At 37.6% G+C, this 25,827-nt stretch overlaps 1 protein-coding gene across 1 annotated transcript in view; it reads right to left on the reverse strand.

The window, feature by feature from the left end:
* Positions 1–25,827, reverse strand: part of LOC124216809 (trissin receptor) — a 75,463-nt gene that overhangs the window by 42,748 nt on the left and 6,888 nt on the right. The window contains exon 2 of the mRNA XM_046621792.1: positions 3,757–3,970. Coding sequence (XP_046477748.1) covers positions 3,757–3,946 — 190 coding nt within the window. The 5' untranslated portion in view covers positions 3,947–3,970. The remainder of the gene's footprint in view (positions 1–3,756; positions 3,971–25,827) is intronic.

Genomic DNA, 25,827 nt, shown 5'->3' on the forward strand with positions numbered 1-25,827 from the left:
TAACATAACCCGTGACCGTCGAATCTAACCTTAGAATACCACGGGGATAATGAGTTGTTGACGCGTCAATCAAGAAGTCGTTATCTCCGCGGTATTCAAAGACTGATTTTTGAGGTTATATACATCGCGGTGAACTGTCGTCTAAATTTGCGGTGGTTGGTTACCATGGTAAACAGTTGCTCTCGGATCGTAACGCATCCGCATTGAATTTTAACAGACGACGATCATGCATTGCTTAGGAATTCACTCTGCGTGATAAGAATGACCAAAAATGATCGATTTTCGGTTAATGTGATTAAAGTATCACTTATTATCATTGTCTTACTAAGTACATATTTGATGTAATAAGCGAAAGATGAATTAATATTTTCACCCGAAAGTGAAAAATGTTTTGAATGGAAATAAAAATTAGCAAAAAAAATTTCCGCTATCAAGACTACATACCGAAATTTACGAAATTTTGGTTTCATCTTACCGTTTCAAAAAAACACGAAATAATCGATTCATCGATTATTTTTAGCTTAGCGGTCTTCGCCACTGTGTAATATTTTCCGTGTTTTAGGGATGAAATTGAAGAAAAATACAAATAAAAGAATCGCGTCCATCGGCCGGCATCGCGATCCTCCGATATTGTGCCTCCTTCGTTTCTGTCATGGTATTTAAAATCGCCAGGTTCTTCGCCTTCATCCCCCAAATTTTTGCACACTCGGCGCGTCCCGACTAATCTATTTCCACCCCACGGATCCGCAATAATAGCGATATATGTCAGGAGGATTCGGGTTTATTTTATCCCTCGCTGTACCCCGAGAACACAATAATATACCCACCAGAGATTCGAGTCAATACCGACGCTATGAATTTAATCTCGCTTATCCCGCTCCCACCGCATACCAATCGATTATGTTCCACACCATGAGAGACTCGGGTTGTCGGAGAACCTGAAGCTCGGCTTAATAGCTTTGAAAAGCCCCGGGCGAGCAGATGCTGCGTTTCTATTTTCCTGCGGAACTACCCCTCCAGAATTACCGATAAAACGGAATTTCTCCGACATTCCGTTGAATTTCCAAAAACGACAGAATTCACTTTATCGCAGCTTGACGGAACTGTGATCGACAAATATTTTATTCCCGATCTTTTTCTCGATTTTACCGGTCAGAATCAAAGCTCCATAAGTTTACCCTGCGCAAGACGTGCGGTTAAAACTTCGTCGCTTATTCTTTCAGCTTCTCGCTGTGTCATTGCTTTTCCTTTTCTACTCGTCTTTTTGCATAAACAACGGGACAGACCTCGAGGTTGTGAAATGTTTCTGACTCGCATAACCGCCCGTCGATCTGCGCGTAGACTTTTAATTTTTGCAAGACATTGGAAATTAGATGGAGAAAACTTCTTCGTCGAGAGGTAAAGACTGAAAGAAACTCGTAAAAGACGTATAAACTAAGTAGTGTAAGTAAGGAAAAAATAGAAGAAAAACCAGGCAGCGAAGAACTTGTATATTACATGTTCGGTAGTCGGTTCGGACATTTTGATTACGGTTTTGTTATAACCACTTGGTCGGTTTTATCACCAAAGAAAAATATATGTCGCCTGCAGTTGGGTAAAAGTTATAGACATACCTGGTATACGACGGAGTAAATATCCGTCGAAGACGAGCTTTTAAGCTGTTAATTTTTTTTTTGTGTATCCATAAATAAGTACAAGTATTTGCAACTTTGCTCGAATTTACAGGTCGATGCGATAATACGTACCTATGTTGTATATACCGGTATCAAAAATTTGGAACACATAGACGACCCAAAAAAAAAATGGGACCGTGTCAAAAGTTAAACCACCTAATTTCACCCTCAAGTATACGCGTAGTAAAATCTGAAAATCTCTATGAAAAACGAGATCGGTGGACGGTTGATACGCAGCTGAATTTTTGGATGGATCTGGTGTACAGTCCGGTAACAAAAGCGTCGATAAGCGAAGACTTGAGCAGATCTGTTAAGTTTTATAGTTTGAAATAAAGCATTAATTTACCTATTACGTATGAAACCTGTATTGATTTAAAAAAAAATTTTTTTGCTATCATAAAGTTGAACAAATTTGAAGTTTCAAAAATCCCTGGCGGATTCCGTGAAACTGAAATTGAACCGAAATTTCAATTGAATTTCACGGCACGGTTTAGAATTTTTTCCAATATATTTTCATTGCAATTGCATTAAAGCACCCAAGTTCCACCGAAAAAATACTGAAATAAAAATTTTCGTCTCCACCACTAGAAATAACACTGAAATCGAAAAGATTTCTTACTCCGCTGAAATTATACTGAATTCTAAATTCCTACTTGTAACTAAAATCACACTCGAAATCTACTAAAATTAAATAATGAGGAAACATTTAGTTTGAAAAAAGAAACAACTTATTAGTGATATTTCGGTGATACAAGAGTGAATTTTCGAAGTGTAATTTTGGTAAAACCGGAGTGAAAAAATTTCACAACCACACCGAAGAATTGATTGGAATTTGTGTGATTACCTGGAATAACAGTCTAATATCACTGGTTTTACAATCCACTGAAAAAATACTTTACTAATACGGATCTCATTCAACGTAAATCCACTGTCCTTTCCCCTTGTTTCATTGTATTTCTAGGACACTGTTTCAACATCATTCAACCTGATCAGCTTCGGTCGCACTTGTTCACTTTATACTTATTCGTGTAGATGCCTTAACTTGGACATTGTTTTTACGGGACTGTACTAAGCCTGATACATCTTTAAGCTCGATGTAAGGAAAGCCATCAGCTTATCGCAGGGCGGGTGGTAAGGTCGTAAGACTGGATGGGTGCTTCCGCTTTACTTCGAGGGTTAATATTATATTTGTGCCTTTCGCGATGTAGCAGGACCACGTTATACGCACACCGCGAAGTCTGCTTCACAATCAGATCGAGAAGCGACGGTTCATTTTTCCCCCGTCCTTTTTCTATTTTACATCCCAAAGGATGCATCATCCTCAGGTGAGACGGCTCCAGACAAGCATTGTTCGTTCTTGCTTTTCGCCCTTTCCCCCTTTGCTGGAAGCAGAATTTTAAGCTTTGATCGCCGGGGGTTGAACACGCTTAATCCCTCTGACGAGACAGAAGAAGAAAGGAAAATTAACCCCGAGTATAGGGTTCGTACAAAAAATGTTCTGTTTCTTTCGTCGTCTCCTCTGAAGCTGAAGGTATGTACGACTCTGCCGGAAAGCAAGTTTCCATTGCAGGAGACGCTGAATTGTCTCGTTCTTGTAACGTTCCAAGTAACGAGCCACGAGTCGCCGCGAGGAAAATTAACGATTTCGAAGAATTTTCGAAACATTGACAGATTCTCATTCGTGTTTCTCGAATAATGGTGTCATATCGCAAGCCTTTGATGGTCTGAAAATTGCCGCTGGTGATTCGGTTGATTAAAATTACCTTGACAACCTTTCGGCAGAGTGAAAAGCCTAGCGACATTGACATGAAAAAAAGAGCAAGAAATTTTAGATTAACGCGAGTGTCCCAATTATCAACTCTGTCCCAATTATCGACCGTTTTTGGTTGTATCTGTTTGATCTTTACTTCCAAGATTACCAAAAAATAAATTCTTAGCATCCAACCCTCTGCAGCAATTGGTTTTATTCATCGACAAATTCACAATTTACCGCCGTCAATTTGCAATTTTGGAAAATAAAATGTTCAATAATTGGGTCTAATCGTGCCAATAACTGGGACACGTACCTTGTAGCCATGCTTACCGAAAAAACAGCAGGCGAATACTATGGAGTAAAGAGTGATGAAGATTACTCTGACGTCCGTTCTGTCAAAGATGTATTCCTCGCTGAGGGATTCGTTCCAGGCAAACGAACGGTTGTCAAATTTCATTTCCGGTCCAGGATCGCTCGCCATCGAGTGATTCCGGTAACCGGCGTACAATCCCAGCGCCATTTTTCACGCCCGGAACAACACTCTCTGAAACAATATGACAAGTATGATTAGGCGACGGAGATTTTGAATATGAACTGTAGCGAGTTCCGTAGAAGAACCGGATTTTAGTTGTATTTTGTGCTTGAAATCCAATCATAGGTACACTTGGGGATAATGAATCTGAGACGGCTAATTCTTTACCTTAGACAATTATGTTGGCAACACAGAGAAACCTACAGCGCCACAGTCGGCCGAGTGCGAAACAAACTCAATCTCGATAAACGTAACATAACCCATGGGTCATGTCATGTTTATTCAGATTGAGTTTGTTTCGCGCTCGGCCGACTGTGGCGCTGTAGGTTTCTCCGTGTTGCCAACATAAATGTCTAGTGTCAAAAATCGTACGTTTCAGATTCACTGTTCCCAAGTGCACCTATAACACCTAACAACAAGAAGATATTATGAGAAAGAACTATTTGAGATTTAAATTTCGAACGCAGAGGATCCAGGTTAATCAAACAAAAAAAAAAAAAATTGCACCGAATTGCTTCAATTTCCATGCCAATTTTTGTAAGAAGAAAATTACGGGGGCTAAGAATCTTTTTTATCCTCAAATCAGGTCCCCTTACAGACCTCGGACCACTTCGCGTTTCCGGCGGCACGGCGAACCGCAATTCGTGAATAAATACGCGGTCCATTTGTTCCCACTCTTCTCCATCTCGCCTCTTTTCGACCGGGAAATTTGGCTTGGAACGTCTCTGCTTTTACTCGTGCTTATTTTCTGAAACCTCGCTATGGTAGAAATCAGCTATCGCTGATACTACAGAAACGGCGAACGATCATGTTTCTTTTTCTTCGTCTTTTTCTTTCATTTTCTTTCTTAATCGACTGGATATAATAATTTTTTTACCATGACCTATGCCGGTTCAATGTTGCAGAATGGAATATTCAGCGATGCCTAGGCGATAAAAAAAAAGCGCTCTTGAATAAATTTGAAGAAAATTATAAGTCTGTTGAACGAAATGAGCCGTCGTAAAGTGAAATCGAACTAACTTGTCCGACTCTTAACGATTTTTAAGCGATATGAAATGAACAGTCGATATCTTCTTAAGGGTTTTGTTATTAATTACTGTGCGATTAGAAAAAATTGTAGCTTACGAATATGAGAATTCGACAAATACTCAACTATTTAGATAAAAATTCGCAGTTTTCAATTTCTTTCGTTTTCAGATCTGGGTGATAATCTTACGACCGGACTGCATACTTTACATGATATATAACCCTTAAGGATCTCAGCGTATGTACAGGCTATATGTTTAAATACCTCAAATATTTATATTATGCAGGCCCATAAAAGATAGAGGTTAAGAGATTACGAATATCTGGCGATACGAAAAAATTGGAATACTGCGTAATGTAAATGATCTGAAAAAAAAAATTCATCCAATTTCAAGGCGCCAGAGTTTTGACAACCTATTGATAAAAATAGCATCCCTAAACGTGGCTTCACCAAATTTCATAAATCTAGGATTATTTAACTGTAAAACAAACACATCGACTAGCAACTCGGTGAGATGTTTTCAATTTTGTCGAAATAACTATGAAATTTCGTGCGATCATCAAGCCGGCGATAACATGGGAGATCAACCTCCTCCCTCAACGAATCCTCCAGGGCATATCCTAGCAGTTTCTTTTTTCGTGGCAATCCATTGAGGCGATAAGGGAAGCCATGAAGTCGGCCAGAATACTCGATGTGCCTGATCAACGGGCAGAAGTCGATACAGTGTTGCCAACAGAGATGGTCATTGTCTCACTAGAGAGTTTCACGGATCCTACTAAAAGTCACTAGATTTTTCCTAGTTCCCAACCATCATTTGATCAACGATTTCATGATGAATCCATTACTCGCAATCTTTGATTTTGTTTAGTGCTAATCTATATGTCATTTAATCACTGGAATAAATATCAGTCTAAAATATTGCCTCAAAAGCACAGGACCTTGGATTCTGGTGAAGTCAATCTCACTCCTCTTTATTTTATGCCTATATTGTGTAATGATTCAAATATAAATGCGCGATGAACACGGCACGAGTGGATTAGGTTAGACCCAGGGAGTGGGGAACCTGGTCACAAATTTGAAAGTAGAAGGTTTGGTCTACGTCTCTCCAGGAGGAAGGAGGTACGGAGGTGTTCCTCTCTGAACTGAAATAGTAACTGATCGAAAATCGACCATTTAAAAATAATAACGGAAATTTAAACTACTGGGACATACCTGTTAAATTAACAATTCAAACACTCGAAAAGCCAAGCAAATTTAAAAAGAGAGACGATAGAACGAGAACAGTAAAAGTGCAATAAACAGATATAGTGCCTCGACGAAAAACCGTTATTGACAATACATCATAATTTCAACCATATACACTGATTTTAACAAGATACACTGATTTTAACTAAATACACCGGGAATGAATGATGAATGAATGATGAATGAATGAATTTTAAAATTAATGACAGCCCATGTGTAGTCATATTTAGAAATAAATTAAAATGGTCACTCTACTAATCATAGTTTGATAAAAGATTGTTAATATAGATTTCCCCTCATTGTTAAAATTCAAATATTATTAGAATTGCTTGGCGTTTTTTTTTTTTTAACCAACAGCTGTCAACATTGTCTGTCCCTTTTATTTGCCTAGCTACTTCATTAGAACCAGATTTTTGTAAACTTCTTGAAACTTGAATTAAGGGAAGGGAGGTTAGGTTCGAAAAGTATCTGACATTCGAGATTTTTTTTTCCAAGGTTGAATTACGCTGATCATTTTAATTTTTTCTTTTTGTCACATCAAAGCACTCATGACGAACAGAAAATAAACTTTTAAAAGTTCATTTTGATTTTCTTTACAATTTTTACAACAACAAACAAACAAAAAGCTTCATTAGTATGTAAATGCTATCTTGCTATGGAGTATTTTTTTTCATCCAAATTGACAAAATGGCGATGGTTTGAACAAAAAATATCAAATTGAGCCTATTTTTTGACAGTTTTTCTCTAAAAAAAAAAAAAAAGATGAAGATTTAAAAGAAAAAAGCTTCCATAGCAAAATAAAGAATGTGGTGAAGAATGCCGTGTCCAAATTTGAGACGGATACCTGGAGAATTCTACCTTTGAGTGTTCACAATTTTGAAAAACCGCGTTACGAGAAAATCGTAAAAAAAACGTTCTCTACTTCACGAGTGCTTCAATTTGACACAAAAAAAAAACAGACCGATTAGCGTATCTTAACCATCGAAAAAAAAATGTCGAAAATCAGCTACTTTTCGATCTGTTACACTAGCACGGTCCCTTAAAAGTCCAAAGACTAATCTCCGCATAAAACTATTATTCGCAATTATTTCCCCACTCCTAGGGGAATTCACCAAATCGCACGTCAAAATCACCAGTTTTTGCTATTCCTCGAAAAAAAATCTCTACGAAATCAGCAAGTTGGCAACACTGAACTCCATTAAACGCCGAGCATATCGCCCTCGGGCTACTTAACCCATTGCTTCGCACTTTTTATTCTGTCGCCTTCTGCCTCGATAGCTGCACCACCGGCATACAGATTTGTCTGCTTCGAAGAGCTGGTAAAACGTTGAGTTAGTCCTTTTTTTCTATCCGTTACTTTTTATCTCGGTTTTATCATCCCTATATTCATATATATATATATATATATTTATATATATATGTATACATATATACATTTCTTTCTGTTATTACCTCAGACGTTTGTCCCTACATCTTTTATCATGCCATCCCTGACGTCTGATTCGATTTTTTGTATTCAAAGAGAAGAGAGGAGAAGAAAAGAAAAGTAAGGGAAAAAAAAAAGATAAACAAGAAGATATCATTTTCCTCGAGGCGTCGCGGTCATTCGTTTGATAAAAAATGAATGATATATTTTCACCATTTCGGGTAAAAACTGTCTCATTGTTGTACGCATTCATACTTAGGTGCGAGTTCTTGATACGGCGATTAACCAATTTTTTACACCTATTGGAAGAAATGCCTCGAAATTAATGAGGAAAAAATTTTAGCCAATATCTCAGGCTACTATCTCTATTCAAAGTTCTGTCGAAAAGACTTGGAATTTTTTTTATTTCAATAATATACGATTTTCCGCATTCTGCGGAAACTTCTTTTTCTTCCAGAACAAAAAAAAAGTGCAATCAGTTTCATTTCAACTAAAGCAGCGTAAAACTTGAATGAAAAGTACCAAAAAAAAAAAAAAAAGAGGGAAAGCTCAACTCCGAAGTTAAAAAATCTTTTGAAACTCGATTTTTCATAGAATTTAAAAAATTCTGATATCTTCTCACCGTGGTGAAATTACAATAATTAATTGTTTCGTTAACACAATGATTTTCAAACTTTCGTCTCAACATTCTCAGGTTTTCCGATGTTTTTTACGGAAAATTTGGTTAATATTTCGCACGGCTACGATACAATTTTCATTCATACCCGAGGCTTGTCGGTAATAGCATGGCCTTGCAGATTTACAGCAGATCAAGAGCAGTGATCTTCTCTCTTCGAAACAATTTCCTCGAGAAATTAGCGACGCTAGACACGATTGTTTCATTATTGCGCAGTTTGCAGTCGACAAAGAGCGGAGCGTTCGTATGATAATAATTTACTCGTGGAAGGCCGAGAAAGACGTTGCGTCGAATACTCAGATTAAAATAAAAAAGAACACTTACTTTGCGTAGAAAGTTTTTATACAAAGTCACTCATCTCAAACTTTATTTTTAAACGAATATGTATTATACATTGAATCAAACAGACTGGTGGAGGGAATTCACCATTTTTTTCGGTTAGAGAAACATTTTTCTTTACGATAAAAAAGCATTGTCTGTATTCCCAGATGAGGCCAGAGGATTTCGATATGCAGAGTTGAAGGGGAAAGGAAAATCGCTGATTCGTCTCTCGAGGATTGACGCGATGTACGCGAACGCGATGAAAAAGGAAACAAGGTGTGGATTTGTTGAGCGAAAATAAGAGAAAATAAAACAAAGAAAATGCGTTCAATAAGAACGAATTGGAAAATAAAAAACACTGTCTCCTTCTTGAAACGTGAATAGAAAATCCTTCGGCACGTAAAGTTCTATTAGCTAAATATTTTCTGTCGATGATTCAATTCGACTTCGTCTCAACGGTATTTCGCCAATTATTTTAGCCGCATGGAGGAAAAAAAGAAAAGAAAGGGGGAAAAAATCGTATTTAAATGTTACTACGTCACACTATTCCAGTTTTTACACTGAAGATTTCGAGTTCACAGAAAAAAATATTTATATCAAATTCGGATTCGTGATTCAATGGCCCTCAGGTACGATATTACATGTAAATATGACGATTTTTTATTTTATTTTTTTTAAATCTTAAACCACTAATGGATTCACCGTTACAAATTTTGAAAGTATGACTTTGGATTCATTATCAGTGACCCAACAAAGCTCCTCCAACTAATTTTTACCAAAATCTGGATATCTTCAGATTTTCTTCCCACTATATTGGATTCGCCGTTTTCGATTTCGGAAATCTGACGTCGGATTCGTGATCAGCCACGCAAGAAACCTTCGAGTATAAATTATCATAAAAATCCAAATGTTTTTTGATTCGGTAGGTCTTGAAACATCGAGATCTAGTGAAAATTGTACCGTTCATTTTCTTGGCGATGAAAATAACTTCCTTTTCTCTCTGAAAGTAGAAAATCGGGAGGTTAAAACGTCACCGGGGATCCTCCGGAGCCTTTTTTCTACGCTCGAATTCCCGCCTCGCGTTATTCGGATGAAAAATTTCCCGATACATCGATAAATCGACGCGAATTTACGTTCTTCCAACAAAATCAGGCATTCCTCAGGGAAATATTCGCATGTGTGTGCAGTGATATCGTATCGCGATTGGAATTGTTAAAAGGAAGTTATCATTCCGCGAGAGATGCGTAAGAGAGTTGAAGAGTCGGTACACGATCTTCGAATAAACGGAGCAGCGCATTGAAATGCGAATATCGAATCAATATTATCCCCCTGCGGTATTTCATTTCTTATATACATATGTATATACAAAAAGTACGTAGGGGGGAGAATCGAAAGAAAGAAGAATAAAGTGAATTACATAATCCGGTATGAAGAAACGAATCGTATAACAAACCGTAAAGTTTTCAAGAGTCAATTTTCCAACCGTTATGTCGGCATTTTAGGAATACGCGAAAGAAGGACTTTGAAGAGAAGGAATAAAATAAAGTAAAATAAAATACCGGTTTCAATCAAGTCGTCGTTACTTTTCAGACGAATAACGCGCGTAACACGGAAAGTAAATTTTCAACATCCGCATAGTTTTTCCACCGCGGTGAAATTCCCTCTCAGCAAACAAACTCGACACATATTTAAACTTCACCCCCCTCTTTGCATAAGTATACGATGTATATTTTTCTATTTTATTTTCCAGAAGGTTGGCAAATCTCGAAACCACTCACGACGTTGTTTGCCTGACGATCCGCGGATAGATTTACCTTTCAATCCGCCCGAGAAGTAGCAGAGATAAAGAATATTAAAGTGAGTAACTTTGTCGTAACTATTCAGGCTGAGGAAAAACCGCAATTTCGCCATTTTCGAATGTTTCATGTTTCGAAATTTTAGTTACTTGAAAAATCGTTCCAAAATCAAGAAACCAGTTGATTTTGTCTTTACCAATTTTACCAACTTCAACCTCGTAGAAAGCAAGCATTTGTGAACTCCAAATTGGCCTTTTGCATTTTTTTTTTTTACTTTGCTTTTAATCCATTTAGTATATTCGAGTCTATTCAACGTATTATAATTGGAAAGAGCGTGACTTTAGAATTCTTCGTAATAAAATTGCAGCGCTGCAGAATTCGCAACAACATTTCAAAGGGTTTCGTGCTTAACATTTTTCTACAAAGTCAACGTCAGAGTGACGAAAATGTAAAAAGATTGCTGGCTTCACTCTTTCAGCTGAATCCGTTATACAAAAATTCATATCCAAGGAGATCTACCGGCAGAACTCTACTTAGCGTTTTAATTTTTAATGTAAATTTTAATTACCGGAGATGTAGCTACATTCCGAAGTGAATTGCTGATTAAGAATATCGAATAATACGAAGCTATAAAAAAGTGCACAAGTAAATATAATTAATGTAAAAGATGAAAAAAAAAAAAACAAGGTGACAGAATTTTATCATTCAAACATTTACGAAAAGTTAGAAAATCCTGGACGCTTCGGGACGGCAATTTTTTTTTCCCCCTCCTTCAGATGCTTGCATGGAATCGAATTTTTTTTCCAGGAACGGTTTTATCTGTTCAAGACGTAATTCTATTACCTTCTTCCTTTACGACGCCCTCGAGACCTTTGAAAGGCTTAACTTATCAATAGGTAGAAAATTGTAGATTTACCCTCGAGAAAGGAGAAAAGAAGTAGCTTACAAAGCTTTGACTGTCGATTTCAAACGAGTTCCGACTCGTTGCGGAATGTCGTAAAACTTTTCAGTTCACGTATCTTCGTTTAAAACAATCTTGCCACTGTACTATAATATTTCCGAAACGCTTCGTGACGTCGCTTAATTAATGAGAGAAACAGATCGCAAAATTGAACCCCGTGTATTTTGTTTTAAACAATTTTTTTGCGTTGTTTTTTTTTTTTGACCTTCATTTAATAGATCGTCGCTTATTACGAAACACGCAAAGAAGAGGAGGACGAGAGTGAAACAAGCAGAACAAAAAGAAAAGTAAAATTTTTCACTCCGAGCGAAACTCGCCCTCGTTTCAACGGCAATAACGTTGAATATTTCAATTCTCTTTTAGGCCAAATGGAGTCACGTAACGTCAACCCCGTCTCCTCAGCTTCGATATTGCTTACCCTTCTCCTCTTTCGTTCCATTCGAAGTAAGTTTAGGAGCATACGGTTTATATACCCATAAGGAGGTACTATTGCTCTTACGGTTGCTTCAAATGAAACGTCAAGAACAACGCGATGCTCCGAGAATATGCGTATGTATTATATTGAAAAAATGTCCAACTCGATGGAGAAAACAAGGTTAAAGGTTACGCGGTGACTACCGTGCATGAACAATACGTCACAGGCTATACTTACCACGATCAACTGAAATTATTTCCTCATCAATGTTTGCTGAAGAGAAATGAAAATTTGCCGAATTAATAAATAACGAGCATCGAGTTTGTAAGCTACACTTAAAGAGGAATCGGTATCGAATTGGTAGGGTTAACAAAAAAAAAAAAAAAAAGAAAAAACAAAAACAACCGATAACGAATACACTTAGGAACAGCTTCTAGAATTCATTGGGAAATCATTTCCTTGGTTTAGAAAATAATTAAAAACTATGAATTTTTATCGAAATCCACAATTTGAGATCGCTCGGGTTCAGTGAATAACAGCTTGTGTGAAAATGTTTTCTTCATAAAAGAAAGTGACAATACAAATACGCGTTTTTGAATAAACCATCTTGGATTTATAATCTGAAGCCTGTATTGATTTTAATAATTGAAAGCGCTGAATGAGTATTTGTGTTCAGAAAATTTCGAGATAATCCATTAACGAACAAAATAAACTAGGACTTATTGAAAGAGGTCAAAAGTTACTGTTTCTATTCCCGACTCAACCGTAAAGTTAACTTTTTTCACCTCAAAAGCGGGACGAAAGTGGCAGATTTAGCCTAAAACGCATTTGCGGGAAATACGCGCCCGGCTTGAAAGTCCCGATTTTCAAATAAATATTGCGGCCACCGTTGAGCGGGAAATAAAGTGCTTTATGTAACACAGGGATAAAAGTCAACTTTATTCCCTTGGTACATAATCTACTATTCCATTATTAAAAAAAGCAGAATACGACATGTATTAAAAAATTTATCGATCTTTTGATCTTTTTCTCATTCTCTACATTGCGAAAGAAAGTGGTTTTCATCCACATCAACTTGATAAATCCCTCGCAGTCGGACTTATCTCATCTTTCCGTACACTTGAAAGATGTTAAAACTTTTTCCCAGCAGCTTCGAAGCGTCGAGTTTTCCGCTGCCAGACTGTACGAGTTATAAATTTCAGTTGAACATGAAATTTCTCCACGTCCACGAGGTAGTAAAAAAGTCTTCCCTCACACACGTCGCAATGCAAGCAGCTGCGATTTCTCGGCCGCAGAAATTTTAGCATTTCATAGTTTATAACGTAACATCCCGGCAATATTGTACATCGTATATTGTATTTTTTATGTATTTATTCCAAGGGAAATTTATGCGTGCCTGTGACAAAGTTATACTCAACGCGACTTAAGTAGTTGGAGAAAATTTAAACCACAACTTTTTGCATAAAATGAGAATTTAATTAAGCGAGACTTGATTAAACGGAGCGAGTTTTTATCGGCGGTTTATAACGCGTAATACCTCAGTTTTCAAACACTAATCCAGCGCTTGAAGCTTGCGCCCTTAACTGCAGGGAAGAAAACGCGAGCTTAAACGACGTTGATTAACGCAGATGCATCCCGGACTTTGACCGATTGTTCGGATCGCGTCTTAAGGGGTGGAAGGATTGAGCGAAGGGCTTCTCTGACCGTCGGAACAGCCGGCCAAGATCGTTCGTCTTATTCTCTGAGTCAATTTTCATCCAATCTTGACAAGCCGCCGCTGCTGCCTGCCGAGTCTCCTAATTTCGAGATGATGCTATGCTCCGATATGAACACCGGGTATATATATATATATCGAGACGAATCACTGCCTCACCGGACGAATAACACACGTCTGCAAAAGAATGTTTTATTTCGACAGCGTCGGATTTTTTTTTGGTAATTATCGTGCTTTCGAGTGTCCCGAATCCAAAAATTACTTCCATTTCCCTCCATCACGTTTAGTGTTCTTGCAAAATACAAGGTGTTTGCACAAAAAAAAGGCATAGCAATAATGAAAAAACTATGATTTTATGAAATGTAATTTCTTTTCATTCTCTGTTAATTCATTTTGCCTGTAAAACCCTTTCTTCTTCCATTTGATTCCATTTTCCGGTTCCCTGTTTGTATTTATTCTCGATTCCGACTTTAATACATATTAAATAAAAGTAAGAAATCACTTTTGCGTAGGATTTTTATAATCAGGAATACGATACCAGATTTCGAGTTAAACGTGATTTTCACTCTGAATAAAACTACGAACACGAGTACAAGAAAAAACCTGATGTGATGGAACTTTTTGAGTATTTTTTTAGAAACAGTGTAAAAAAAAAAAACTTGTGCAGTTTTTTTACTGCAGACCTGTGTAATGGAATTGACGATGTTTTAAATATTACAAGGGCTCAAGCTTCGATCTGAGTATACTTCGCATGTCTACCGTGATACGAAAATTTTCCAATTTTACGACGAGCACGTTAATAAATTTTATCACCTTTGCGAATTGAATCATTGTCTTAGAGTTTTCACGACTTCTTGCCATAGAAAAAAAATACCAGTTACAGTATTTTTCGTGTAAAAAGTTTTGATCCTTTAAGATGTGAAATCCATCTTCATGTGAATCCTCAGGTCCTACTTCCGTTATAACACGTTTATATCGAAATTTGTAGTCTTGCACGTATGAAAAAATCCTAAAAAACTAATTCCTTCTATTTATTTTTCAGTCTCTAAGACCGGATATTTTGAAGTATACCCTGTCACTTTTACATCGGAAATATGAAAATGTGATCGTAATAAATCTGTAAAAATATTCCGGGGATCTTGAATTCTCCGAACATATTCTAATATCCCTAAAAGCGATGCTTGCGAATTCTACTCGATGAAAAAAACCAGTGTTCGACCAGTCTCAGTAAAATCCATCGAAGAAAAAGGAAGAGCCTGATATCGGATGACCTTTGCTTTTCTCATTCCCCGAGTTGATCCGTCATCGGAGTTTCGCGCAAATGAGAAAAGCCATCTCGTTCAGAACGTATTCGACAAAGATTACGCTCATCCCAGTTTGAAACCCGGAAAGTCGATTGACGACTTAACGTGACATTTGCGTGTGTTCCGCTTTATCCCAGTTCACGCTTCAAAATGACATATCAATCATCCCGGCGAAATGAGACATCGAATTACCTTCCCTCATATTTTTTCCACCGCGTCGCTGTCACGTAATACATTTGTACATAATATTCAGGGGACGTGATAACGTAGGGAAAATTCTTGGTGAAATTAAAAAATATCATGGTCAACCACACACATATACATATATGGGGCATTCCATGCCAACTCAGTAAACGGTTGAATATGAAATTTTTTAATATCATCAAGGATTTTTCCTACCTTAGTACGATCCCTGAAGAGCTTTCGAAAAATGTCTTCATTTTTTTCATCACTCGCCTTCACCCTGTGATTTTTTAAACCCATCTCAAAAACATCCAAATTGATTTTTAAAGAACAAGAAAAAAGAAAAGAAAAAACAAAAAACAAAGAACTTGTGGTTTCCGGAATTAAACAATTTCACGCAAGATTCAGAGTTGGACCTTTTTTCTATTTTTTATAATCGTTTTCTCTATTTTCATACCTGTTGAAAATTTATCACAATACATACCGCGTCTGGGATTTTGTTACTGATTTTTTAAATTATTTCTCCAGTTCTAAAATACAATCTGGATTTTTTTTTAAACGCGCAAAACATGCTCCTGTTACCTAAAATGATTTTTTTTCATTCGCAAGGAGAGTATCAGACCTCCGGTTCACCTGGATAACAATCATTTTCATTCGCTCATGTCTCTCATTTGGGCACTAAAAAATAACATCGAAAGCCTTTCTTTTGTTGATATATATATAAATTTTGTAAGAGCGATTTCGATTTCTCTGACCAAAGCCAGCCGGAATAATTATCATTCTCATAATTTTATTGTCCCTCGGTTATCCGTCAATCACATTCGTCGAGGCTTTGACCAGGTTTGATTTTCCACGTGGTAAATTGGACAGGTTACAAATCCAATTCCAAGGTTTTCGGGTCTGTCGATGAAGTTTCCCTCTTTAATGCAGATATCATAGACATGTGAAAGTATTTTTTGCATTGCGAATATTGAATTATCGATCACCATAATCGATTCACGCCAGACGGCTTTATCGGCCGAATAATTATTTTTCCATCAAACGCATTCCACAAATACTTGAAAATTCACCCTACGCCAAGATTACTTGTTCGTGTTTACAATTTACGTATCGTTGGAGAGAAAAATCGATGCGACTGGCTCTCGAGAGCTTCTTTTTTTCCGATCGTTAACTCTCAGAATCTCTTTCAGCTTCTGGATTCAGAAACGAAACTCTAATAGCCCCGGTTAATTCACGAGCAAAGAGCTTTCTCGTGATTTATTGTTGTTAAAAGAAAAAGTTAGGCTTGCAAAGCTCAAACGAGGTGTGAAACGTGGAATTTTTTTGACCACGCAACACGAACACAGACAACAATCTTTGCGACAGAGAAAAAATCGCCTTGATTTTACTCGAAACAAATTTATCGGCAAACTCGCACAAGTCGTAGTAAAATGCATAATAAAAATCGTTCCTATAATGTGTTTTTCTTCTGCGTGAATAAAAATTTTCGACAAAAGGTTTTGTTATTTCGGCAGAAAAAGAAAAACGTAAAATAATAACTCGGAGACTGATTGTGCTCAAAATTTATCGATACAGTTTCGATTTATGGTCGTACAAAAAAAATTTACGCATTTGCAAATAACTCGGAAACAACTCGGCCGATTTCGCTTGATATCTAATCAGCTCCGAGTTGAAAAAAAACCACACTGATTAAGACCGATATTACAAAAATTCGTTTATTGGCTTTCGAGATATCGACGGACAAGAAACTACTGAGACATCCAGAGATGGATTTGATCGTAGTTGGAAAACTTTGAGATCTGCAGTAAAATCCGAACATTTCATTTACGGAGTGACTAAAGTCTGCGATAACTTTTCCCCTTCTAACGAAAAAAGAGAATTATTAGGAATTGTTGATGGAAATAAAAAAAAAAAAAAATATAATAAAACGTACGATTCGGTTCGGATTCGTGGGGTGAAAATCCTCCCCACTGGATTCTCAGTCGCTAGTTGTTGAACAATATAAAAATCGACGCTTAAAAACTTGCTCGCTCTGGTACTTAGCTCGCACATCTCATTTTCCCCAACGGATTTACAATCGTGGCTAATTTTATCACCCCTGCAAGTTTTTCCACTCTTAAAAAGTTATCCCGAAACTTTCGTCCTCCAGCGGCACCCTCGACTGTAATCTCGGCAAGGACATCAACAGATCGGCCCTGGTATCGTTGACTATGGCTGTGAAGGATGCGGAGCCGTGAATCACAGGGCTAACCGTCATCCACACCAGGCTAATCATGTCGCATCTTCGTCCAAACAAGAAATTGCCCGCTAATTACGCTCGTTAAAACCGAAAACTCTGTCGGCTCTGCAGAGAGGTTATTAACACCGTCGTAAAAGGCTCACCGAGGGATCGGTAAGCGGCTTAAATCATCGCATCTACACGATTTGAATCAGGGGTTCTTTTTTTTTTTTTCTCTTTTGCTACCGGCGATTTGTCTAGCTGTGAATAATGTTTGACATTAAATGAAAAAGCAAATGAACGAAAACTCGAGCTTGATTAAGCGGCAAATTATCGTATTAGTTATCTCGTCCAGTATTTTATCCTAGACATTTCTTTTTTTTTTTTTTTTTTCACAACAAAAATACGCGTCGACGAAGTAAATTTGATATTTGAAAATTGTTTTTCGGATTACAGAAATTTTCCTCTTGACCAACCTTCGACTGTAATTTCAAACCTGTATTTTTTCATGCTTGGGTTTCAACGCGATTTGAATCTTCCGTCAGGGGAAAATCGAGAAACTGATTATCCTCCTTGTTTGACTTTCAGGGTTTCGTGGAATTTCATCGATTCGATGAACTGTCCGAGTTTTTTTGTGAAACTTGTTTTTCTACAATCCGGGGTTAAAACTGTTCGGCCCGCGGAAGAATTCCAGGAGCCGAATAACGATGTCGAGCGAATAAACATCCAGACGCATCCGACTCGCGGCGATCGTGCGATTCGAAACGAGAATTCGATTCGTTCAACGAGATCGAAATAAACGTGAAGTATAAAAACCGCCGATGAAAGAATCGAAACCCAAACCGCCCACGAGTCGTTTGTAACAAGACGCGCCTTTGAAGCGTCTGTTTTTTTTCCCTAAAAGCGACCGGAAAGTGGATTTAAAAAAAAAAAAAAAAAAAAAAAAGCGCGCTGCGAGTCTTTCCGGAATCTATGAACGCGACTCGATCATTACGAAGAAAGCTCTGAACGCGAAAAATTCTCGACGAGCCCATTTTGCCTTTAAGAACGGGAATGAAATTACTGCAGGCCTTTTTTGGCTACTCGCCAATATTGTTATTGTTGAAAATTAGACGCCACGGGTTGTATGCGAAAAAAAGAAATTACAAGAAAAAGAAGAAGAAGAACTTGCAGCATCCTCGGCGGCTAATCTATGCGTGAAAAAGCTTTCTTCGCATCATGCCGATGAAGATACGCAGACAATTCACTCGGGCGGTCCAAAGCCGGAAAATTTGAGCTCCGGAAAAGATGACGGGATGTTTTATTCAGGCACCTGCAAGCTCCTTTCTCATTTTCGTCAGTCCGCTCCCTGACGTAATTTTCAGCAGCCTTCTTTCCGCATCGCTGTTTTTTATTACGTTCACGCGATGTGATGATACATCACGGAGTCCCGTCGTAGATGACTGCCGGAATGGTTTGCGAATGACGGATCGCTTCCTGGTTCATATTAACGTTTAACGCTGTTAATATGGCAGAATCACGTTGATTGAAGAAGATCGATGCGCTCTGCTCAACCTTTACCTGCCACCTTTATCCGGTGTATTACATTACTCGCACATTGGGGTCGTTGAAGACCCCGACAGAAAATTTCTTGCTGTAACGAAGCAATTCGATATTTTGACTTGAATTTATTTTTTAGGTATTTACTTGAGTGTGTTTTACGAGATAAAAAAGGTCGCAACAATAATCTTCCACTTTAAGGTGGTAAAATATTATAAAAAATATCGTTTTTTATAAAGAAAAAAAAAAAGTAACAACTTTTGAATTTTCAAGATACAGTCAAGATATGGTACTTTTGAGAAAAATTCGGGTTTATTATGTCAGCCAAAAAAAGGTATTTATTTTGACAAATGGGAGGAAAATTTTTTGGTCTCTGAAAAAAAAAAAAAAAAATACTCATTTCTGTGAAAGATGTGCACTCATTTGTTAGAAAAAAAAATTTCGTTTGACACGGAAATTGTTTGAAAAGCTTGTTTTCGTAACAAGTCACAATGGAAAGTCGAAGGTAGATTATACGATATTTAAAGTAATGAAAAAATAAGTACGCATAACTGCACAAAGAAAAAAAAAAAAATTCCAATCGCTTAAAACACCAGATGATGACTTTTTCTGCAAATAAATCTTGAAAACAGTAAAAATAATTCCGAACCAAGAGACACTTTTTTAATACTGAACTCAGTCATATTTTCAAACTTGCAAGTTAACAAAATCTCGATTAGAGACCCTTGAGTCACGAACGACCCCAAAGTGCTAGCTAAAGGTTGAAATCGTCTCCCTTATCTAGTTTCTTTTCACGCTACGTAGTCGTTCGCGTTGATTCGCGAATCGACGAGCCAATCAACTAATTGCGACCCAAGGCGAGAGCGTGAAACGATCTCTTTCTAGAAAGTAACGTAGCGTTATGCTCGTTTGGAGCCAGAGATAACGCTACGAGAATTTTTCTCACTGTCGGATAAAAGGCAGGCGCGAAGAAACCCAGGCGCATAATGTCCTGAATGGTAATTTTCCCGCCTCGACCCGAAAGTCCAAAAGAACATTAAGGTAGTCGAAACGAGGGAAGAATTTTCCGGAGGGGCAAATGCGAGGTGAAACACTTTTGGGATCGTGAATTTGGGATTTTTAAACGAAATTATCGGAGACTCGATTATCGCGCGGAATCAAAGATCACGGAATTACGGTATCAAGACCGAACAACTGCAACGTATATGTATAGATTGATCAAGTTGAATTAGGTCAAAACATCGTTTTCTCAACATGGGGGAACAACAAAGAGTAACAAAAAGCAAGAGAACGTATCATTTATCAACAAATTCGAAGGTTTTATACTATTCTTTCTTGATTTCGTTTATAGCAAAACATTACCTATTCTTTGTCAATTTTTGCAAACGAATCGAAGCTGATTTTAGTTTTTTACGTACCTACAAATCAGTTGAACTAAAATTTTCACTTTATCGTTCAATTGAGCGTTAAGAACGGCTTGTTCAACATCAACAAGCTGGCCGTTGAAAACAAGACCCTAGGCGACGTTGAGTCGCTTATCGAAAACGGTCCACCTTGTGGGATGAATTTAATAGATTGAAGTTAGGTGCGGACGGGTGGATGGAGAAATGGAAGGAGCGAGTCTCGCCTAGCTTGATGGATCCTGAAATGAATCTCCTTCAATCCTGGTTCGCCGTGATTGGAAACTGACCTCTGACCCCGACTCCTGGCCACTCGACTGCTTCCAAATCTCGCCAAGATTAATCGAGTTTCATACAACATGAATTCGAATCCTCAGACGCCTGGCGTCGCTCACCATGCATATGAAGAGTTTCTCCCCCATCGGTTAACCCTTTCGTGCATAAATTTTTCCTCGCATACGATTCGCTTGATATTTTGCATGCATGGGCTTTTGGGGTCGTTGCTTAAGAATCTCAACTCGTATTTCGAAAATCCAAAATTACGGATTCGATATGGCGGACATAAATTCTAAAAGTCATTTCATTTTGATGAAACTTTATGTCACATGGTTCGTCGGGTTACTGATTACGAATCTGAACTCGAAATTCGAAAATTCAAAATGGCGGACTGACAAAAACAGCGAGACATTTCTTTTTCATCCTATAAATTTTTTTGGTGTGTATTAAGTTTGGGTGAAAATTGGCATTCGGATTTTCGTGGTGGATTAGCAGAAGATGCATTTTTTTTCGCGAAAAAGTACATATTTCGACCATATGTACACATGTGTTGTTTTTGAAATAAATAAACAAATAAATTTGATAATTTTTTAGGCTTAGAAATATTTCAGAAACCATGTGGTACCGAAAAACTCGGCAGTTTTTGCCAAAAATATAGTTCAATAAATAAAAAACTGCGAAACAAAAGGTGGGACGCTGAAAATTCCAGCGTGAATCAAAGGGTAAAGAGGACGAATAAGATTTTATACGATTCGACACGGCTATTTTTTATCTTTCGCTCGAGGTTTCGGCGTTTTTGGAAAACAATAGCCTCGTAAAGTTTCCAAATGAGTTATACCTGCACCCTCATTGCTCGAAGACGACTCGAATCTAGCTGTGAAAGAGATGACGCCGTTATGGCAGAAAAAAAAATTGTCCAACCGCGATAAAAGTCCTCGTCTCCTTTTGTATTTTCTAAGGCTATTCGATCGCTAGTGAAATCGTGATACATATCAGTGCTTCTCCCGCGGGGCTTATCTTTGTCAAATTAACTTAGTCAGTCTCAGATTACAGAACCTTGGACAAAACTCGGTAGCTGAACGAAAAATTCGTGTAACGAATTCGAAGCTCGATCAGTTACGTTCAAAGCGGGCGAAACGAGCTAATTAATCCCTCGAGAGTAATAAAGGATCACCAACGGCGGTCGGCCGATACCTAAATTTGTTTTCACCCTCGTCCCCATCGATTTTCACTCCATTGTGTGTACAAGTTTGATCCCCGGTGCATTCGACGATTAGCGAGTAAACGCCGGATGAGTAATGGCGTTTTTAAACCGATGGCTGCGCGAGTAGGTGTTCCCAAAATTTTCATTTTTTACTATCGATGGAAAACTAGGGAAATCGCACTCGGAGCAAGTTTCCTGAACTCCGCTAGAAAAGAGCGATGCACCGGCAAAGTTTTAACCCTTTCCGTTGGTTTTTTTTTTAATTTCACATCGGAAGAAAAAGTGGGAGTTTGCTCGGTCGGTAAAGATAGAAGTACTTACGACACAGCCTTAGAACAGCAATTAGTCAACCGTGACCTGGTGATTTTTAGTACGCGTTCCGAAACTAGCTGGCAGTACTGAAACTCCCTAGGACAGAGGCAGAGCTAGTCACGAACTCGGCTGCGCGAAACAGATAAAAAATTGCTGACGGCTCTAGAAACTAATTTCAGAACGTACCCGTTACAGGCGAGAGGTTATGGCTAATTGTTACTTGTCAACCGCTTGATCCTAGGGAATTTTTTTTTTTTGTCACCAAATGTTTGCTCGAGACTACGAGCACGAAGGTCAGCCAATCAGAATTAAGCAAGTTGAACTGCGCGCGCTGCGAGCATCTCCCTTTACTAAAAACTCTCGTTATAGTTTTTATGTAGTTATTTTAGTTGAGTTTACGAATATATCCTCACTACAACTAGACTCACGTCTTCTAGTTTCTCAACCGCGTGTCATGTAACGTAAGTATCAACCGATCGTAAAAAAATACTTTACTATCATAAAATTTTTTTGTAAACATGTCGAGTTCAAAGTGAATCACTTGCCTCAAGAACTTTTCCGCCCTTTTCCGCCACCGTCACGTGAATTCGGGACCGGCTAATTCGTACGCATGTATACCTTGTTCTTATACAAACTCGAGAGAGTCGTGGCAATGAGACGACTTTAGTAATTATCGCATAGCCACAGTAACAACTTCGCCAAGTTTTCGCTGCGGTCGCGGCTATGGGGGGCCGTAAATCAAAGCATCCATACAGCGAACAACAAAAACGACGAAAGCCGCTTCGTTATAGTTGCAGGCGGCCCGTTTATCCTGCGATAAACAAGCGCATCTATAGCTGCGCATATTGCGTCCGCATGAATTTCCACCTGACGAATATACGGGAGTCGAAAAATAAATTCCCAGCACGACAAATGGGCAAAAAAAAAATTAAAAAATATCCCGTCGCGGTAATGCAGTCGTTACATTGCGCACTGCAGTGTATTTGCATAACAATATGTAATATGAGGCAAAACGCGACTCTTGCCATTTTTGGTTGGGCTGTTTTTTTTTTTTTTTTTACTTTTAGTAGCACATCCGAGACCCCGTTTAAACATTTTTGTACCGAATCATTTTGAATAATATACGAGTATACGAACCTTGTGACGATTGAACCCTTTTTTTTGCAGATTTTTCAAATACGTATAAAAGTTTCATTTTTTTGTTACAATTGTTTCAACATTCATCTCATGATGGAAGAAAATTTTTGTTATTTCTTCCCGAGCAATCGTGTTTTCGAATTAATTTTTCGCGTTTGCAGCATAGCAAAGCAAAATTTTGAAAAATTTTGCTGCTCTGTGACAATTGTGTAAAAGTTGGGGTGAAATTCATGTTTATGGAATTTTTCCAAATTCACGAACAAGTGGAAACTGAATTGTAAAGTTTGATAAATCGATGAAAATCATCCAAGTGTTTCGGAGAATAGAAAATCGTGTAATTTGATGTATCTCCAGATACGTCGCAAAGCAACTTAAATAGAGAATATCGGTTTTTGTCAGTTAATTTGAAATTTTAGTAAAGACGCAGTTTGCGTCTCTCCGGTTCACTGCGTCATTTCGATTTACGTTCGATTGACAGACCTTTCTCAATATGAGTGTTGTATATTTTTACTTGATCTGCGTGAATTTGGGAACAATGTTGTTCCGCCATTTTGTCTAAGTTTGTTTTGTTCAGTGTCTAACTTTGTTCTCGTCTTTGCCGTTTAACGTCTCAGATGGTTGTATTCTGTCCGTTGACTGAAGCGATTCTCACTTCTCTGCTCCGAGTCGGGATTTGAATGAAGAATGAAATGCAGGGGGAGTTTAAAGAGTCGCGATTGGTGAACAATCTTCTTAGATGTGTCAGTGCGAGACGATTGGTGTACAGATATCGTGGATCGAATGAATAAAACACTCGGCATGCTCTAACAAGTTGAACGCGTTTATTCAAACGATCAAACATTCAATGCTAATGAGACATTTCCATTCTGAGATAACGATTAAAATTTCAAGCAGAGGTTAGAAACAGGGTTACCGACTTAAAAACTGGTGCTTTCGTTTTCTTAAGTTCAATAAAATTCTAGTTTTATTCGACTAGGACCAAGCAATGAAGCGCTAACGGAAGTCCTCAGTTCTAGGAAATGGAGTTTGTAGAAGTGTTTGTGATCGTTTTACAATAAAACTTAAAATGACCGAGAAGAAATTAAATTTTTCCGGCATTATCCGTAATTCAAAAAATGAGCGAACTTTGAGAAAGTTTGAACGCTTGTCTCTCGAAAGTGATGCCACGGTGTAAATAAAAAAAAAAAATAAACAAATGAAATTGAAACAAATTTGAAACAAATTTGCGTTTCAGAGATCAATGCTAATTTGAGACAATTGGTATGTAACTTCGTAAAGAAGTTCTTCGTTTAATTAGACTCCTCATGCTGCTAACTCATCGGAGGAACGATTTTCATTCGGCACGTACATCTGGATTACATTTAGAGTTGTACAAGATAATGAGTATTATTATCAAGATGAAGATAAGATCATTCGTGTACTCAAATTCATCTAGATAAGATGAAAGACAGTTTCTCATACAATTATTTCTACGAAATATAAGATTGTCCTAATCTTCATCTAGATAATCAAAAACATATCGATAAAAATCGGAAGATTTTTGACGTACCGAGAAAAAAGAATTATCGATTTCATCAAATATTTCTTTCGGCGTGGTGAAAAAAAACATATTGTTGTTGCGATTTGTTTTTTCTTGAGACAGCCAAATATTCGGTAGAATCAACCAGAATCGGTTAAGATTTTATCGTGAACAACGGTAGAGTTGGTTAGGATCAAGTCAAGTTCATTTCAAGTAATACAAAATTTTTTGTTTGTCTCAAGCGGTCCTTTTACTCAGTGATTGTAGATTACGCAGAGTTTCTTTCAGAAATACGTTTTCATTGTACTATTTATCCGGAGTTTTGTCTCTTTTGTCATTTTGTCTTATCTTTATAACGTAAAAAAGATACAGATAGTCGGTAGATTTATATAGACGAAAATGAGAGACGAACTTGACTCAGATTCAATCTTCGTAATATAAAAGATGGTGTACATTTACCTGAGATGATTATTTCAGATAATATTATCCAGATAATGTAGAATACCAGACTTACTTATACGTGTGTAAACAGCACTGGAAACGTGACAGGCAGAAATTATTCGACACAGTGAAATGTCGGAGAGTATTTGTCGTAGAAATTTAGGCCTGATTACGGACGAGTTCACGCCACTCGAGTGCGTCTGATTGGAAAAATTTCAATTGGGTGTACAAAATGTTCACCCTGAAGTGAAACGCGGTTGATAATCGTTCCGTTCGCTACGTCTACTCTTCCGTATAATTGGATTTTTTTTTTTTTGTTCTTTTGTGTGTGTTTTTTTTTTTTTTTTTGATTGGAGTTCAATGCGACTGATCATGCCGAGAATTCCCTGGTAAGCGAAGATAACGAAATCTCATTGGCTTCCAGGGGTAACTGTGCTTTAAATTCGTTTTGAAATTATTCGGGGAAATTTTAAATAAATACCGGACGATTTGTCTAATTTTTAAATTATTACAATTCGAAGGAAAAGGAAACCAAAGGATGTTCAAGGAAACTGTCCCTTTTCGAATATGTATGTAGATATAGATATACTTAAACGAGATCCGCCTTGTATCAGTTGTAAATAAATTATATGCCCGATTAGCGTGAACTTAAATTTTTATTAAGGTCCGATAAAATTCAGCGAAAAATAATTCATTTTCAAAATCTATACCTGTTATCGACAATCCTTGTGCAGAATAATTTTTCGACGATTCAT

Source organism: Neodiprion pinetum, chromosome 4 (genome assembly GCF_021155775.2).
Source record: "Neodiprion pinetum isolate iyNeoPine1 chromosome 4, iyNeoPine1.2, whole genome shotgun sequence".
NCBI lineage: Eukaryota > Metazoa > Arthropoda > Insecta > Hymenoptera > Diprionidae > Neodiprion > Neodiprion pinetum.